At 42.8% G+C, this 19618-nt stretch overlaps 1 protein-coding gene across 1 annotated transcript; it reads right to left on the bottom strand.

Annotated features, from left to right (window-relative positions):
- Window positions 1-1325: 1325 nt before the first annotated feature.
- Window positions 1326-6345, bottom strand: LOC132832349 (putative 2-hydroxyacid dehydrogenase SE_1879). Its single transcript, XM_060850284.1, is given in 3 exon segments — window positions 1326-1468; window positions 1471-1500; window positions 5970-6345. Coding segments are annotated over 3 exon segments (549 nt in total).
- Between the last annotated feature and the right edge of the window lie 13273 nt (window positions 6346-19618).

The raw sequence follows: 19618 nt of genomic DNA on the forward strand, positions 1-19618 counted from the left end.
CAGATATTATTGCCACTGCAATTTCAGGACAACCCAAGTAATCTACAGACAATCAAGCAGTTTTGAAGTGTGGTCACGATTGTAACATAGGAACTGTGGCTCCCAACTTGTACATAGCAAGCTTCACAAACAACAGTTAATTGCTTTCGTATGTTGCTTAAAGGGTGAACATTAACTAGGACAGTGTGAAGAAGTTCTTAACTCTTCTTAGAAATAGTACCATAGGATTTTAAATATCCCATGGAAAACACAGCATCTCTCAGTTCTACATTGATACAGCAACCTACATTTTGCTGGCGTGGGGCCTGAACCTAGAATGTTCTGACTCAGAGATATGTGTGCTACATTTGGCACATAAACATTAAGTAGATTAAACCCAGTTTCTTCAAACCCCACCACAAACTCTGCATCTTTGCTGCTATTTCTAATTCTAATTTTGCTGCTGTCTCAATAACCTGGGTAGACCTGTGGACTCCGAGATGTTTGGAGACATAATCAGGCTGCACCTTTTGAATTTTTAGTCAGCCTCTATGTATTCTTGTGGGGGGGGGGGAGGCGGAGCTTCCTCCAGGATTTGAATTATCACCATGAATATGGCAGCAAGGCAGTTGTAACATGGAATCTCAATTTTTGTGATGTTAATTTCTCATTCAACCCGGCCCTAGCCGTCCAATAAGCAGGTGAAATACTGTGTTTGGGGACTAATATGCTAGTATGTCAATGTGGATCTTATGATTTGGAGGAGCTGGTGTTGGACTAGGGTGGACAAAGTCAAAAATCACACAAACACCAGGTTATAGTCCAACAGGTTTATTTGGAAGCACTAGCTTTCAAGGCACTGCCTCTTTATCAGGTGTTGTGGAACATGACCATATAACACAGAAATTATAGCAAAAGGGTTACAGTGTCATGGAGTTGTAATGATATATTAAACAACTTCAGTTAAAAATCACACTATAAGACCATAAGAGATAGGAATAGAAGTAAGGCCATTTGGCCCATCAAGCCCACTCCGCCATTCAATCATGGCTGATGAGCATTTTAACACCACTTTTCCACACTCTCCCCGTAACTGTCTGAGCTGAGATGACACCTATTATTAGATAAGCTGACACCACTTTGAGAATGTAATTCTGGAATTTACATACTAAAGTACCTAAACCACCATATCCCAATCTAAAAGATGAAAGACTTAAACAAATTTAGATTAAGAACTATAACCTGGTGTGGTGTGATTTTTAATAATGTGCACCTCAATATACTATTAACAGATAATATCTATGCACTGTTACAAAATGATCTTTATTTGGAACTGCCAATAAATCCTATCTCCTGTTCCTGTCGTGATTCAGAATTTTCATCTCAAATCCTTTGGCTGTTTGAGCGACTTTGTATCGTATCCATCCCATTCCAATGATCCAAAGAGTGTCTGCAGTCATTTCGACTCCTACTAACTCAAAGGGTACATTTTAGTGTCTGGGGAAGTTGAAATCTTCTGACCTAAAATTTTAAAAGCAAACTAGTCAAGAGCAGACTAATAAATGCTTTCAGAAATAAAAATATAAAACTGCTGGAAATATTCTGCAGGTCGGGCAGCATCTGTGGAGAGAGAAACAGAGTTATCATTTCAGGGAGATGACATTCCAATAGAATGTTTTTCAGAAGCTGGAAGAAGGTGATAATTGAAGGCCAATATTGTACAACATCCTCATCGCCTGGCAATAAATAGGTCAACAATCTGTTGCAGTACTGCTTGCAGGTTAGCAGTTTGCCTTGATGTCGCTACAGTGTAGTTTGAAGTTAATTAACTTTTAAACCTGCAACAATTAAACTAAGAAGCTTAGTGAAAATCTTCAGCACCTTAGCACCAGCAAACCTCATTCTCCAAACATCAGTTGGTTTCATATGAAACCCAGGGAGGAAGTGTGCACAAATCTGATATTACCAATTGATAACCTATAGGTTCATGTGCTAAATTGAAAATCAATTTTCAGTAATTTTGGTGGGGGACTTATGTAAAGACTTTCCTTTTATAGCCCATACATCATAAATGCCTACTGTATATGTAAAATACCACATCCACATGAGAAACAATTCATATTGTGAAATGTAGTGTTCCCATATGGTAAGACGTGGAGTCCCTGAGTGAACTGCATGGTTAAATTGAGATCAATTCTGTTGAATTCAGTTTTCAGATGTTATTTTTATGAAGACTGGAACATTCAGAAGTTAATAATTTTAATCAGATAAGCAACCCAATCTTCTCATGGTTTATACATTTTTACAAGATATATTCCTTTTCCTGTCCATAAGACCAAAAGACATAGGAGCAGAAATTAGACCATTCAGCCCATCCCATTTGCCCCACCACTCAGTCATGGTTGATAAGTTTCTCAACCCCATTCTCTCGCTTTCTCCCCATAACCCTTGACCCCCTTGATAATCAAGAGCCTATATATCTCTATCTTAAATATACTCAATGATCTGACCTCCACAGCCTTCTGTGGCAATGAATTCCATCAATTCACACTCTCTGGCTAAAGAAGTTTCTCCTTATCTCCATTATAAAAGGCTGTGCTCTCGGGTCTTAATCTCTCCTACCAATAGAAACGTCTTCCCAACATCCACTCTGTTTAGCCATTCAGTATTCTACAAGTTTCAGTTAGATTCACCCTCATCCTTCCAAACTCCATTGCGTATTGAGCCAGAGTCCTCAAACATTCCTCATGTGTTAAGCTTTTTGTTCCTGGAACCATTCTCCTGAACCTCCTCTGAAAATGCTCCAGGACCAGTACATCTTCCTGAGATATGGAACCCAAAATTACACACAATACTCCAAATGTGGCCTGATCAGAGCCTTAGTGAGCCTCAGAAGTACATCCCTGTCTTTCTAGTCAAGTCCTCTCAAAAGAAGTGCCATCATTGCATTTGCCTTCCTACTGACTCAACCCTCAAGTTTACTTGAAAGAATCCTGAACTAGAACTCCCAATTCTCTTTGCACTTCAGATTTCTGAACTGTTTCCTGTTTAGAAAACAGTCCATGCCTCTATTCTTCCTACCAACACGCATGATCTCACACTTTCCCAGGTTTTACTCCATATGCCATTTCTTTGTCCACTCCCTTAACTTGTCCAAATCTTCTGCAGCCTCCCCATCTCCTCAATGCTGCCAGGCCCTCTACCTACTTTTGTATTGTCTGCAAACTTAGCCAGAATGCCCTCAGTTCCTTCATCTAGATCATTAATGCATAAAATGAAAAGTTGTAGTCCCAACGCTGAGCCTTGTGGAACACCACTTGTCGCCGGCTGCCATCCTGAGAAAGATGTTTTTATCCCCATTCTCTGCTTCCTGACAGACAGCCAGGTTTCTATTTTTGTTCAAACCTTGCCTCTAACACCATGAGCCCTTATCTTACTCAGCCTGCTGTGTGGCACCTTGTCAAAGGCCTTCTTGAAGTCTAAATAGATATATCCATTTGCTCTCCTTGGTCTAACATGCTTGTTACTACCTCAAAGTATTCAAGCAAATTTGTCAGGCATGACCTTCCCTTGATGAAACCATGCTGACTTTGCCCTATTTTACCATACACTTCCTAATATTCAGAAATCTCATCCTTCACAATGGACTCCCAGATCTCACCCATGACCAAGGCTAGGCTATCGGTCTGCAATTTTCTGTCTTTTGTCTTATTTCCTTCTGAACTTGGAGTGTCACATTAGTGAATTTCTAGTCTTCTGGGACCCTCCCTGACTCAAGTGATTCCTGAAAGATCACCACTATCTCTTCAGCTATCTCCCTTAAAACTCTGGACTATAGTCCATCTGGTCCAGGAGATTTATTCACCTTAGGGTATTCAGTTTTTCAAGCACCTTGCTCCTCTGTGATGGCCACCATACTCAGCACTGTCAGGAGTGTGATTTGTAATATATTATGATTATACAATATCTTTTTAAAAAGTGTATCTCATGTAGGAATTCATAATTTACCAACAAAGCCTTTAAGAAATGCTGACAGCAGTTGTTCTCAGAGGATAATAAATTACAACTATGAATGCAGATTTTCAGCATTTGTTTAAAAACAGAATGATGGGCTGGATTATTCACTGAGTCAAGCTGTTTGCAGTGTAAATGCCAGGAGTGGGTTTGGGCTTTGCCAGCCTATCCTGCTTTTTCAGCCAACATGCCTCTTTCCAAGAAGATGTCTCAAAGTTGCCAGCCAATCAAGGCCAGGAGCTCTACAGTGTTGGAGGTGTCATGCAATTGGTGGGTATTGCCAGTACTGCAGCTAGGCCAACAAGAAAATGTTCAGTAATGCATCTCGACCTCCAATGATTTCAGGCAGGCCCTTGCGATGATCGGAGGTGGGGTTGGGGGGTGGGGGGGTGGTGCAATGGGTGGAAAGATCTTCTTTAATAACCAATGGGAGAAAGCTGGATGTGGGGTGAGAAAACTGTCTTTGGTGGAATGGCCTCCAGTTGGCAGCAGAGACCAGGAAAGGAAGCACCTTTCCTTTCACCTCCAACAACGGCCAGGGTTGAAGTTGCCAGGCTGCAGTTTGAGCAACAGGTCTTTTCCTTCATTCGGCGCAGTGGCTGGATGAGGCTCTTATGAGTATAAACTGCTCACTTAATTGGACTCTGAGCAAGAAAGCTAATATCAAAGCTTACAGTCCAGACTTCAGTGGGGTGGGAGAAATTATTTGGGATCCCACCCTGCACCCTCCCAACAATTAAACAACACTACTCACTTCAGAAGTTGCATCCTGGAAGGGCATTAAATTCTGCCCATAGGTTGATCAGAGAACCACAGAAGTGTTATGAATAGTAGGAGGTTTTTTAGCCCATTGAATCTGGACCAGCTCGCTGATTGAGAATTAGGATTTTGTAAAAGGCAAGAGAATAGCACTGTGACTTCATTTATTGTTTCTGTTTAAATAATCATTTTAAACCTTGCTTCAATGCCTCCTTTAAACCTGACCACACTTCCAGACAGTGCATTCCATACCATCTATCTACTTACTGTATTAAAAACCTTTTTCTGATATCACATTTGATTCTTTTGTAAATTACATTAAATTTGTGCCCTCTCATTTTGAGCAGGATAAAATTTCTCCCTATTGACATTTGTGATTTTGAAAACTTAGATTAAATCTTTTCTAAGCCTTCTCTTGTCCAAGGAAAACAATTCCAATTTCTCCAGTCTTTTTTTATAAACCAAGTTTTCCACTCTGCAACCATCCTTGTAAACCTGTTCTGCACACTTTCTAACGTATTTGCATCCTTCCTGATGCCTAATGCCCAGAACTATAGACAGTACTCCAATCCAAGTTTGACCTGTGTCTTTTAGAACTTCAACATTATTTGCTATAAACTGGAGACTAGAGAGTGCAAAGTAGGATTGCTCATTCTCGCAGTGCTTCTTCCTTTGCCTATAAATTGGTTACACAAGAAATGCGTGAAATTAAGTAATTCATCAAACTCCCAGTATTCCATTCAAATTGCACTGAGGTGCTATATGTAATAATTCTGAAATTGAACAGATACCTGAGCCTCTGCTACCAAAAGAAAGTTCAAACTAGCTTCCTCAATTTACTAACCTAGCTATCCTACAGTGATAATTTGCATACCTCTACTTAGGCCCTGGTCTGTAAATCTGTGGAATAACTTTTAGCTAAATATTAAATATAAGCAAGTTTAGATTTAAGAGATTGAAGTCCCTCAATTCAGAAACTCCAACATACTGATCTAGTCATTCAAACAGTCAGTAAGTGCAGTTAGTCTTCCTAACAGCGTGTTTCTGTGGTGCATAGTTTTATGATTTGAACCTCTGTTTACTCTGATTATTATATGTTAATTTGAATGTTTATTACCACATGCTGTACTCCTTCCTTGGTTTTAAAGTTCAAAGTTATAGATTCCAAGTCATCATCTGTTTTGCCAAAATAGTTTACATTTTCAGCCCTATCTTACCTTCCAATAGATTCCTGGCAGATGCCAACATTAAAGCCATGCCCATTTCAGCAGTAGCATTGTCCACCACATGAGGAGTGTTGGCCACCTTCACCCCAAAACTGTTGATCAGAGATAAGTCGAGATGGTCCACACCAACTCCATAATTTGTAATGGCCTTCAAATGAGGTAGAGATTTCAGAAGCTTTTCATCTATTATGGAATAGTGTTTCCAACCAAAAATAAACTGGATTTTCTCAGCAAGTTCTTTTTCATTTTTCAGAAATTCTTCATAGTACCTGATGTTGAAATGTTTCTTGATGAGTTCTGCAAACCTTTCTGGAATACCTTCAGTTTCATGAAGCGCATAAGCTAAAATGTGAGGCTGATTGTTCATTGCCTGTGGAAGAGCAGAAATGAAAAAGCATTATTCTGTAAATTTGTTGGATGATATGTTGCTACATTTTCTTCTCATAATCCTGATGAAGGGCTTATGCTCGAAACGTCGAATTCTCTATTCCTGAGATGCTGCCTAACCTGCTGTGCTTTGACCAGCAACACATTTGCAGCAGTTCTCATAATCCTTCACTTCTGATGCATCATGTAGGCAACACCAGGGAGAGAGTTAAAATGGATTGAGCCACCAACATGTGGAAACCTCCTGGTCACACACACACAGGTTTGGAAACAAGTCAAAGGGCAGAATTGGAAATTTGCAACTCTGGTTTGCACAATTCCACCCTCAAGCACTCTTGCCAGAGGCAGCACTATTGTCACAGAGGTCTTCCATTTTTAAAAATATTGGACAGATTCTGTGAGTGCCTGCATCTTGAGCCAAACTCACACTCTCCCATCTACCTCAACAACTCCACCTCAGCTGGTGGAACTTCTATTTTCCACTGCTGCAAGCCTCCCTAAAGGCTTTCCTGTCTTGAGAGCCCACCCATCGTCTTTCACAAGATATTGAACTTGAAGGCAGCCTATTCATTAGCTGCCTCCTAGAAGATTGCAACTGTTCAGTACCCCTGACCTGAACAGGTTGGGGGTCAGAAATGGACTCTATTCATGAAACTTTCCAAAAGGCAGGTGATTCCGTCCAACATGTGTTATTTGGTGACTGATTTGTTGAATTCATGACACATGAAGTGAATTAGCTAAGGGCAAATCCTTCTCTGTGATGGAAAAATTCTTTCCCATAATATACTGTTCAACGAGTGTTTGGATTTAACTAACTAATCCTGCAAAGTAAATTAGTTTTACTACCATTTTAATTTCACTGCTTTGTTCATTCAGTTTATTTCGACTTCTATTTAGTGTACGTACATTTTCTGTTTTCTTAACACTATATAGTGCAAGGGGGGAAAGAAGTAACTTTTGAACAGAACCACAAGGTGGAGATTCGAAGAAAAATGAAAACCAATTTTTAAAAAAATTCAATGATTTTTCTCCAGGCTGGTTGGAATGGCTTTACGAGATTCATTTTTAATTCCAGGATAATGCCGGAGGAGTGACGTTCTGCACAAATTTGGATTTTTAAAATGAAACTCTAGAGAAATGAAAGGAAATAGCACTCCTGATTCATGGTGCAAGTCACTTCATACCACAGCAACAGTTTGATTTCTGTTGTTTTGTAGTTTTGCTGGCTGTTCTCTGCTGTTAATGGATTTACAATCTATCTGGCAACTGCAGTAATGAAACCATCAAATCTCAGAAATTATGAAAGTTAAATAAATAAAGTCAGTAATGTGTGAAATTAAGAAGCCACATCGTGAGCTGACAGTGATCTAGGTTTTAATTGCATCCCAACTATATTCGCCACAGGGAGAGGACATGTTCTGGTGTGAAGGAGAAACTGCTGAATTGTTGCTACTAATTTCTGCCTTGCTGCAATCAGCTGCCAAGTTTATGGTCTTTGAAAGGGGAGATAAATTGAGGAAAATCAAAGCATTTATTTGTTTCAATGGTTTCTGTCGAGATCGGCTATTTAAGTGGCACTCAGAGGAATGTTTGGGAAGCGTGAAGTAAAGATTGTGCTTAAACTTGTAGTTGCAAAAAAATGAAGTTGAACTGGATCTCTATGGATGGTTCATCTCTCTGGTACACTATCCATCCTTAATTGGAACCCTCCAATCCTAGCAATATGCTTGTAAATCTTTTCTGCAGCTTTTCAAGCTTAATAAAATCTCTCCCACAGTAGGGAGACCAGAACTGAACACAGTATTTCAAAAATGGCCTAACCAACATCTGTATAATGAATAATAAAATTCTCTTGTACACACTTAACAAATTCCTTGCCATCCAAGCCCTTAACACTATGGCTGACCCAGTCTATGTTGGAACCTTAAAATTCCCTACCATTACAACCCTATTATTCTCACAGATGTCTGACATCTCCTTACAAATTTGCTTCTCAATTTCCTGCTGATTATTAGGGGTCTTTAGTACACCGTGGTAAGTGTACTACACCCTTTCTTATTTCTCAGTTCCACACAAATAATGTCCTTCCAGGAATATGCTCCTTAAGTATAGCTGTAATGTTATCTCAAACCAAAAACAACACTCCCCTTTTTCTCTTGCCACCTTTCTACCCTTCCTGCATAGAAAGCTGCCACCATGCCATTCCCTGAGCCACATTTCTGTAATTGCTATGATATCCCAGTTCCATGTTCCCAACCATGCCCTGAATTAATCTGCCCTAACTGTCAGGCCTCTTGCATTTTAGTTTATCAGTCTTACCTCATTCTCTGCCTTGCTCTTGCTTACCTTGACTACTTGACTTGCTCCTCTTTCAGCTGAACCAGTCTCAGACTTACCTTTCTTCTGACTATCTCTCTCAGTCCCATCCCCTTATTGGTTTAAAGCCTTCCGAGTAGTGTTAAACCTTTTCACCTTGGTCCTCTTCCAGTCCAGGTGCAAACCGTCCTTCTGAAACAGGTCACTTCTATCCCAGAAGAGATTCCAATCATCTAAAAATGTGAAAGCCTGCCTTTTGCACCAGTTTCTCAACAACACATTCATCTGCTCTATCCTCCTTGTCCTACCTAAAAAGAGAGCTCAGAAGAGCCAGGAGGAGACATGAGAAGTTGTTGGCGGATAGGATCAGGGTTAACCTAAGGCTTTCTATAGGTATGTCAGGAATAAAAGAATGACGAGAGTTAAATTAGGGCCAATCAAGGACAATAGTGGGAAGTTGTGTGTGGAGTCAGAGGAGATAGGGGAAGCACTAAATAAATATTTTTGACAGTCTTCACTATAGAAAATGAAAATGTTGGCAAGGAAGATACAGAGATACTTGCATCTAGACTAGAAGAGATTGAGGTTCACAAGGAAGAGGTATTAGAAATACTGCAGAGTGTGAAAATAGACAAGTCCCCTGGGCCGGATGGGATCTATCCTAGGATCCTCTGGGAAGCAAGGGAAGAGATTGCCGAGCCTTTGGCATTGATCTTCAAATCATCATTGTCTACAGGAATAGTGCCTGAGGACTGCAGGATAGCAAATGTGGTTCCCTTGTTCAAAAAGGGGAGTAGAGACAACCCTGGTAATTACAGACCAGTGAGTCTTATTTCGGTTGTTGGTAAAGTGTTGGAAAAGGTTATAAGAGATAGGATTTATAACCATCTAGAGAAGAATAATCTGATCAGGGACAGTCAGCACGGTTTTATGAAGGGTAGGTCGTGTCTAATGAATCTTATTGACTTTTTTGACAAAGTGACCAAACAGGTAGATGAGAGTAAACCGGTTGATGTGGTGTATATGGATTTCAGCAAGGCATTGGATAAGGTTCCCTACAGTAGGCTATTATTCAAAATGAGGAGGAATGGGATTGTGGGAGACATAGCAGTTTGGATTAGTAATTGGCTTGCTGAAAGAAAACAGAGGGTTGTAGTTGATGGAACATGTTCATCTTGGTGTCCAGTTACTTGCGGTGTACCGCAAGGGTCTGTGTTGCGTCCAATGCTGTTCGTCATTTTTATAAATGACCTGGATGAAGGCTTAGAAGGGTGCGTTAGTAAATTTGTGGACGACACTAAGGTCGGTGGAGTTGTGGATAGTGACGAAGGATGTAGTAGGTTGCAGAGAGACATAGATAGGATGCAGAGCTGGGCTGAGAGGTGGCAAAAGGAGTTTAATGTGGACAAGTGTGAGGTGATACACTTTGGATGGAGTAATCGGAATGCAAAGTACTGAGCTAATGGTAAGATTCTTGGGAGTGCAGATGAGCAAAGAGATCTCGGTGTCCATATACACAGATCCCTGAAAGTTGCCACCCAGATTGACAGGGTTGTTAAGAAGACATACAGTGTTTTGGCCTTTATCAATAGAGGGATTGAGTTCCGGAACCATGAGGTTATGCTGCAACTGTACAAATCTCTGGTACGGCCACACTTGGAGTATTGTGTACAGTTCTGGTCACAGCATTATAAGAAGGATGTGGAAGCTTTGGAAAGGGTGCAGAGGAGATTTGCTTAGTATGGAAGGAATGTTTTACGAGGAAAGGCTGAGGGCCTTGAAGCTGTTATCATTAGAGAGAAGAAGGTTGAGAGGTGACTTAATAGAGACTTACAAGATAATCAGAGGGTTAGATAGGATAGACAGGGAAACCCTTTTTCCAAGTATGGGAACGGCAAACACGAGGGGACACAATTTTAAAGTGAAGGGAGATAGGTACAAGACAGATATCAGAGGTAGTTTCTTTACTCAGAGAGTAGTAAGGGTATGGAATGCTTTGCCTGCAATGGTAGCAGATTCGCCAAGTTTAAGTGCAGTTAAGTCGTCATTGGACAGGCATATGGACGTACATGGAATAGTGTAGGTGGGATGGGCTTCAGATTAGTATGACAGGGCGGCGCAACATCGAGGGGTGAAAGGCCTGTACTGCGCTGGAATGTTCTATGTTCTCTCACAAGCATGTGTCACTGCGAGAAATCCAGATGTTCCTACCTTTTGAGGACCTTTTAAGCTCCTGCCTGGTTTCATGCATTCTCCCTTAAGAACCTAGTTGCTTTCACTTCCCATGTTGACACCACTGTGTACAATGACCTCCTGCTAGTCATACTCCCTTTTGAGAATATTTTGCACCCTCTCCAAGACATCTTTGATCCTGGCACCAGGGAGACAACACACCTTTTTTTTATCATGTTGGCTGCAGAAACTTCTATCTGTGCCCCCAACTAGATAGTGTTGCAAAATAAAAAGAATAAGAGGACATAGATTTAAAGTGAAGTACAAATGGAACAAGCGAGGTGGAAAAAATTTTTATTGAACAGTGAGAATTTGTAGAGTAATATAGAATAGAGACAGACCCATCAGTCCAACTTGTTTGTGCTGACCAGACATCCCAATCTGATCTAGTCCTATTTGCCAGCAGTCAGTCCAGATCCCTGTAAATCCTGCCTGTTCATATACCCATTTTTGCAGTGGTCATGAAAGCTAAGACTATGTACTGTGCAGGATCCTTCATTTCAATTTACCTTCACAGCCACCACTATGGGTTAATTAGTTAATTGTGAATCAACAATAACACTACCTATGGTATGCATTTGTTATTCAGTGGTACCTACACAATCAGCCTTTGTCATCTCCTACAGCACAGACCCACAAGCAAAAACACATTTCTGACTGAACTCCAATCCTCATGTTCCAGAAGGTGGAGCAACCACAGCATCCGAGCTTCACCACTCAGTGGTTTCTTCCATTCATGCCAAGTCATTAGTTATTAACAATTCATTCATTCCCCTCTACCTGCAACAAAATCAAAACAGTTGTTTGGTCACCTAAAATACAATCCGTATTACACCCTTGATCATGAGGGGTATAGACAGGGTGGATAGAGAGAAGCTTTCTCCCAGGGTGAAGGATTCAATAATGAGAGGTCACGGTTGCAAGGTGACAGGTGAAAAGTTTAAGGGCGATACATGCCGAAAGTACTTTACACACAGAGGGTAGTAGGTGCCTTGAACATGTTGCCAGCAGAGGTAGTAGAGATAGGCACGGTAGATTCATTTAAGCTGCGTCTAGACAGATGCATGAGTAGGTGAGGAGTAGAGGGATACAGATGCTTAAGAATTGGGCAATAGGTTTAGTTAGTGGATTTGGATCAGCTCAGGCTTGGAGGGCCAAAGGGCCTGTTCCTGGGTTGTAAAGTTTCTTTGTTCTTTGAACATTTTTATTATCAGCAAAGAACACACACAATTTGAGGATGTAGTGCGTACAACTCCAAAGAAGTCACCACTGACTGGGACAAACAGTGTCCAACAATTCAGAACAGCTTTTCAAGAAAAATTTCCTAGCTCAGAGATCCAGGATACTATTAAGAACAAAAAAAATCCCTGCTTTAAAGAACTAAGATACTATTTTTGATTTGAAAAACATGAGTACCACCTCCAAGAGGATATCTGACCTCTGAAGAAAATTCACGTGATTAATGGTCTCCAGTAAACCAATGCCTGTTTTCAGCAGGAACTACTTTCAATGAAGAAAATCCAAAGCGAGAAAAGGCATTCATTTTAAAGGGCTTGGACTTTGCTCTACAATAAACAGAATCAAAGTCAACAATCTTCGACACTTAGACCAACCAATCTTCTAAACTGGAACAGAACCAGTTCTGGGAAATAGAGATAATACTAGACGGTATTCAAATATTAGGCGGGTGGAGGGGCAGGGGGAGGGTGGGATGTGATTATACATCTTGTGTCCATAATATTTTGATGATATTGGGTGAGGGGAAGCTTGGAGGGAGATATTGTAAAGAGTCTGAAAGGGTTAATATTGAGTTCATTACAGTCTTTCGGCACAACCTCGAGTCCTGGAGCTATACAGCATGGAAGCCGATCCTTCAATCAAACTTTCGATGCCAACCAGATATCCTAAATTAATCTAGTCTCATTTGATAGCATTCGGCGGTATCCCTCTAAACCTTTCCTATTCTTATACCTGTTCAGATGCCTTTTAAATCTTGTAATTGTACTAGTCTCCACCTGTCCCTCTGGCAGCTCATTCCAAACATGCACCACCTTCTGCGTGAAAAGGTTACTCCTTAGGACATTTTTTAATCTTTCCCCTCACATAACTTAAACCTATGCTATCTAAGTTTGGACTCTACTACCCTGGGGAAAAGATCTTATTCACCCTATCTATGCCCCTCATAATTATATAAGCCTCTATAAGGTCACCACTCAACTTGTGATGAAAATACTCCTAGCCTATTCAGCCTCTCCCTGTAGCACATGCCTTCCAATCCTGGTAACATGCTTGTAAATCTTTTCTGAACTCTTTCAAGTTTCACACCATCTTTCCTATAGGAAGGAGACCAGAATTGAATGCAGTATTCCCAAAGTGGCCTAACCATTGTCCTGTACAGCAGCAACATGACCTCCCAACTCCTACACTCAGTGCACTGACCAATAAAGGCAAGAATACCAAATTTTTCTTCACTATTCTGTCTACCTGCAACTCTACCTTCAAAGAACTATGAACCTGCACTTCAAAGTCTCTTTGGTCAGGAACACTCCCCAGGATCTCACCATTAAATGTATAAGTCCCACCCTAATTTGCCTTTCCAAAATGCAGCACCTCACATTTGTCTAAATTAAAATCTGCCATTCCTCGGCCCATCAACCCATCAGATTGGTACTCTGAGATAACTTTCTTGGCAGTCAACTACACCCCACATTTTGGTGTCATCTGCAACTTTACTAATCATACAATAAATTCAGCAAGAAGCAACTTTAGGTTTTCTCCTGAGGAGTAAAACCTATCAAGACCTCCATCGCTAGTAATAATGTCTATATTACGTAACTTAGATGATCTCATGCAATAAACTACAACTTTTTAAAACAAGAGCTTCTTTCCATGAATGTTTTTATTCACATTGTTATAGATCAAACCGAAGCCCTTCAAAATATATAAAGAGAATAGCCCAAACCATTTTAAAGTAAAAAATGAGGTCTGCAGATGCTGGAGATCACAGCTGCAAATGTGTTGCTGGTCAAAGCACAGCAGGTTAGGCAGCATCTCAGGAATAGAGAATTCGACGTTTCGAGCATAAGCCCTTCATCAGGAATAAGAGAGAGAGAGCCAAGCAGGCTGAGATAAAAGGTAGGGAGGAGGGACTAGGGGGAGGGGCGATGGAGGTGGGATAGGTGGAAGGAGGTCAAGGTGAGGGTGATAGGCCGGAGTGGGGTGGGGGCGGAGAGGTCAGGAAGAGGATTGCAGGTTAGGAGGGCGGTGCTGAGTTGAGGGAACCGACTGAGACAAGGTGGGGGGAGGGGAAATGAGGAAGCTGGAGAAATCTGAATTCATACCTTGTGGTTGGAGGGTTCCCAGGCGGAAGATGAGGCGCTCCTCCTCCAGCCGTCGTGTAGTTGTGTTCTGCCGGTGGAGGAGTCCAAGGACCTGCATGTCCTCGGTGGAGTGGGAGGGGGAGTTAAAGTGTTGAGCCACGGGGTGATTGGGTTGGTTGGTTCGGGCGGCCCAGAGGTGTTCTCTGAAGCGTTCCGTAAGTAAGCGGCCTGTCTCACCAATATAGAGGAGGCCACATCGGGTGCAGCGGATGCAATAGATGATGTGTGTGGAGGTACAGGTGAACTTGTGGCGGATATGGAAGGATCCCTTGGGGCCTTGGAGGGAAGTGAGTGTGGAGGTGTGGGCGCAAGTTTTACATTTCCTGCGGTTGCAGGGGAAGGTGCCGGGGGTGAAGGTTGGGTTGGTGGGGGGTGTGGATCTGACAAGGGAGTCACGAAGGGAGTGGTCCTTGCGGAACGCTGATAGGGGAGGGGAGGGAAATATATCCTTGGTGGTGGGGTCCGTTTGGAGGTGGCGGAAATGGCGGCGGATAATACGTTGTATGCGCAGGTTGGTGGGGTGGTAGGTGAGAATCAGTGGGGTTCTGTCTTGGTGGCGGTTGGAGGAGCGGGGCTCAAGGGCGGAGGAGCGGGAAGTGGAGGAGATGCGGTGGAGGGCATCGTCGATCACGTCTGGGGGGAATCTGCGGTCCTTGAAGAAGGAGGCCATCTGGGTTGTGCGGTGTTGGAATTGGTCCTCCTGGGAGCAGATGCGGCGGAGACGAAGGAATTGGGAATATGGGATGGCGTTTTTACAGGGGGCAGGGTGGGAGGAGGTGTAGTCCAGGTAGCTGTGGGAGTCAGTCGGTTTATAATAGATGTCTGTGTTGAGTCGGTCGCCCGAGATAGAAATGGAAAGGTCTAGGAAGGGGAGGGAGGAGTCTGAGACAGTCCAGGTGAATTTCAGGTCGGGATGGAAGGTGTTAGTAAAGTTGATGAACTGTTCAACCTCCTCGTGGGAGCACGAGGCAGCGCCGATACAGTCATCGATGTAGCGGAGGAAAAGGTGGGGGGTGGTGCCAGTGTAGTTGCGGAAGATGGACTGTTCCACATATCCTACGAAGAGGCAGGCATAGCTGGGGCCCATGCGGGTGCCCATGGCAACTCCTTTAGTTTGGAGGAAGTGGGAGGATTGAAAAGAGAAGTTATTCAGGGTGAGGACCAGTTCAGTCAGTCGAAGGAGGGTGTCAGTGGAAGGGTACTGGTTAGTGCGGCGGGAAAGGAAGAAGCGGAGGGCTTTGAGTCCTTCGTGATGGGGGATGGAGGTGTACAGGGACTGGATGTCCATAGTGAAAATAAGGCGTTGGGGACCGGGGAAGCGAAAATCCTGGAGGAGGTGGAGGGCGTGGGTGGTGTCCCGAACGTAGGTGGGGAGTTCTTGGACTAAAGGGGACAGGACCGTGTCGAGGTATTGGGAGATGAGTTCGGTGGGGCAGGAGCAGGCTGAGACAATGGGTCGGCCGGGGCAGGCAGGTTTGTGGATTTTGGGCAGGAGGTAGAAACGGGCGGTGCGGGGTTGTGGGACTATGAGGTTGGAGGCGGTGGATGGGAGATCCCCTGAGGTGATGAGGTCCTGGATGGTCTGGGAGATGATGGTTTGGTGGTGGGAGGTGGGGTCGTGGTCAAGGGGGCGATAAGAGGAGGCGTCCGCGAGCTGGCGTGTGGCTTCAGCAGTGTACAGGTCAGTGCGCCAAACTACCACCGCGCCTCCCTTGTCTGCGGGTTTGATGGTGAGGTTGGGATTGGAGCGGAGGGAGTGGAGGGCTGCACGTTCTGAGGGTGAGAGGTTGGAGTGGGTGAGAGGGGTGGACAGGTTGAGTCGGTTGATGTCACGGCGGCAGTTGGCTATAAAGAGGTCGAGGGCGGGTAGGAGGCCTGCACGGGGTGTCCAGGTGGATGGGGTGTGTTGGAGGCGGGAGAAGGGGTCGTCAGAGGGTGGGCGGGAGTCTTGGTTGTGAAAGTAGGCACGGAGGCGAAGGCGGCGGAAGAATTGTTCAATATCTTGCCGCGTGTTGAACTCATTAATCCGAGGGCGTAGGGGAACGAAGGTGAGGCCCCTGCTGAGGACTGATCTTTCATCCTCAAAGAGGGGGAGATCTGGAGGGATGGTGAAAATCCAGCAAGGCTGGGAGCTAGGACCTGGTGTGGGACTGGAGCTGGAGCTGGAGCTGGGGGCGGGGTTAGGGGCGGGGACAGAGATCGAAGTAGGGGCGGAGTTAGACGTGAAAGGCAATTGCCAGGTGTTGTGTTCTGGATTCAGTTCCAGTCTTAAAGCAAAACACATGTTATGCAGACACATAGTTAAATTGCAACAGAATAATAAATTGTTTAACGACTAAACAGTAACTCTTCCAAAAATGCAACATCCTGCGAATACATCCTTGGCAAAGACAAATTAAGTAAAATAGGTTGTCTCATAGGCAAATCTCCAGTTGAGGAGGAAAAAACATCAAGAGAATGTGTGTGTTTGGGCTGTCCTCTTAATATATTTTGTGTGTGTGAGAGAGGGAGAGAGTGTAGCAGGGAGAGATGTACTGCAGGTTCTAAACCCATCTTCAAGACCCCAGCAACTGCTATCACTTAAAATTAAAACTAAAAGTCCTGGTTCTATGGGTGCATGACCCCACCCACTCAGACTGGTTGTATTGGCCCAGTTTTAGAAAAGAACCCCAAGGCTTCACAAATTGTTACTTTATGGGCTTTGAAGCATACCAATTAACATCCCTGTCACAACCTTCAGTAAAAAAAAGGACAAAGTAGACCTCTCAAAACCATTGTGTCATCACACCTTTTTCTTGCCAACCTTGTCTTTAATTCATTTCTAAAAGTAATTTCCCTGGTCCACCAGTTTTGTGAGATGCTGTCCTGATTCAACAAAACTTGTGGATAAATACTGTTCCTCCTGCTCATCACCAATGACTTTTAGATGGTAAAGTCTATTGAAGCTCAGCTGCATACTGTGCTTCCTCAGCTGCTGTCAAAGCAGGCAGGCACCTTTGTGATATTGTTACAAAGAAGGATGTTGCTGGGAAATGAGAAAGGCATAAATGTTTTGACTCTTGCAAGGGGTAACCTGCGTCATTCTCATTGTGCCACTGCAGAAGTTTTGTGATTCCTTGAAAGCCCCTATTAACTTTGTCAACCGATTTATCCAAGGACATGATTTCTCACCAAAACGAAGCCCAAAACTTAACATTTCCACCACTTGGGTTTCTACCAAAGCTGGGAAAGAGAGTAAAATTGGATCTTCCTGTGAAAGATCAGCTGCAGCATCCTTGGAGCTGGTCAGATTCTTCAGGGCAGAATGCAAACTCATGGAAATTACACCATGCAAATTAGAAAATGACTCAAACTTTGCAACATGGTGCTAAAATTTGTTGACAGGAATCCCAGTAACTTGTCTGCTTTGTTAGGTAAGTAGCTTGCATTTTTATATAAAACTGAAGTCCATCTCTGTCCTGCTCAGCGTAACTGGAAAAGAATGTAATCCTCTCTCTGCTGATTAGATAAGATACATTACAGTGTAGAAACAGGCCCTTCGACCCAACAAGCCCACACTGACATGTAACCCACCCATACCCCTACATTTACCCCTTAACTAACACTACAGACAATTTAGCATGGCCAATTCACTTGACCTGCAAATCTTTGGACTGTGGGAGGAAACCAGAGCACCCGGAGGAAACCCAGGCAGACACGGGGAGGACGTGCAAACTCCACACAGACAGTCGCCTGAGGCAGGAATTGAACCCGGGTCTCTGGCGCTGTGAGGCGCAGTGCTAACCACTGTGCCACCGTGCTACCCACTGAGTTCAGTCTCATTGTCTAGTCCATGCCTACAATAATGCTTGAGATAAAATATTTGGACAGGAGTTTTTTTTTCCTTCAAGTACCTTCTTAAACGGAATTCAGATGCTAACAAGGCCTTAGTGGAAAAGGGACTGAACATTGGCAGGTTGGTCTTGAGTGTGTTACTGGCTGAATATTTGCTGAGTGAATGAGGTGTAACAAGTAATACGCACATCCCCTGCTCAAATAAAAGCAGTTCCTTCACTGTTCCCAATACTCATTCTGTTTTTTTTGGGCCTTAAAGATCCCTAATTCTTTTGGAAGAGATTTCCTCCCCTTCAACTATGTTTCAAAGATATTAATGCATTATTTTACACTGTGGTGCAGTTTATTATGCTGAAGTAGAACTCTGTACCTCAGATGCAATTATGTCAAGTTATTTGGTTATTCAGAGAACATTATGATTTTTTTTCTGGGATCTTTAAAAATAGTTAAGTGCATAACAATTTTGGCTCTGAGCAAAGTATACCCAGCATTAAATAAAATGAATTTTCCCTTTTTACAAGAGTTTTCATCTAAAAAAAATGCGTAATATTTGGAATGTAATGCTTGGGGCATGTTGATGTACTATTTCTAAGTTCCTAATTTTATTTGAAGGGAACTTGCCTTAAACAATGAGAGACATTGTAATTACATGGATGCGCAAACTTTTGCCCTGACTTGGGAAAACTTAACCTGTGCACTTTTGTGTCTTTTTGCAAAAGGTGTATTTGTTTGTAGTGTATTTTATAGGTAATGATGAAGTAGGTGAGGAATGTTGTTTGGTAGGCGGGCCAGTTAGAGATCTGGCTTTGTTTTTCCACACAATATTGCAGCTCCTAATATTGTTTAAAGGCCACCTAAGCCTCACCTCATGCACCTTCACCCCTCTGTCCAACGTCCGTGCAACCCCTCTATGCCTCAGTGCAAACCTCTACTCTGCCACATTTCCCTAGGAAACCCATGTCCTCTGCTATTCCCCCATGCCACCTCTGTCCCCATGTAACAGCGTCATACAGTTTTTTTTTACAGAAGGAGCCCTTTGGCCCATCAGTTCATCAATCATCCATCTATTCTAATCCCATTTTCCTGAACTTGGCCCATAGCCTTGTATACTATGGTATTTCAAGTGTTCATCTAAATAGTTCTCAACTATCTTGAAGCCTCCTTGCCACCTCACATTATCTATGCCATCTCAGGCCACCTCTATGCCCATCTTTCCTCCACCTAGTTTGTGCAGTTTTCAAGAATCTTTGCAACATTTGCTGTCTTAGGAGGTGTGTGATAGCAATAACAATTACTTTAAAATTATAAACCTCTAACAATCTCAGAAAACCGTGAATTCAAACTCACTATCATTGATATGGACCAAAATAAAACCTAAGGAAAAAGAAAAATCCTGATCCTTTAAGTATCTATTAGATTTGTAAACAGTTAAGAAATCACATTAAAAGATTCTGTAACTGTAAATTAATTCAGGTGACATACATATTCCAG

The sequence above is a fragment of the Hemiscyllium ocellatum genome, chromosome 34 (assembly GCF_020745735.1).
Source record: "Hemiscyllium ocellatum isolate sHemOce1 chromosome 34, sHemOce1.pat.X.cur, whole genome shotgun sequence".
Taxonomy (NCBI): Eukaryota; Metazoa; Chordata; class Chondrichthyes; order Orectolobiformes; family Hemiscylliidae; genus Hemiscyllium; species Hemiscyllium ocellatum.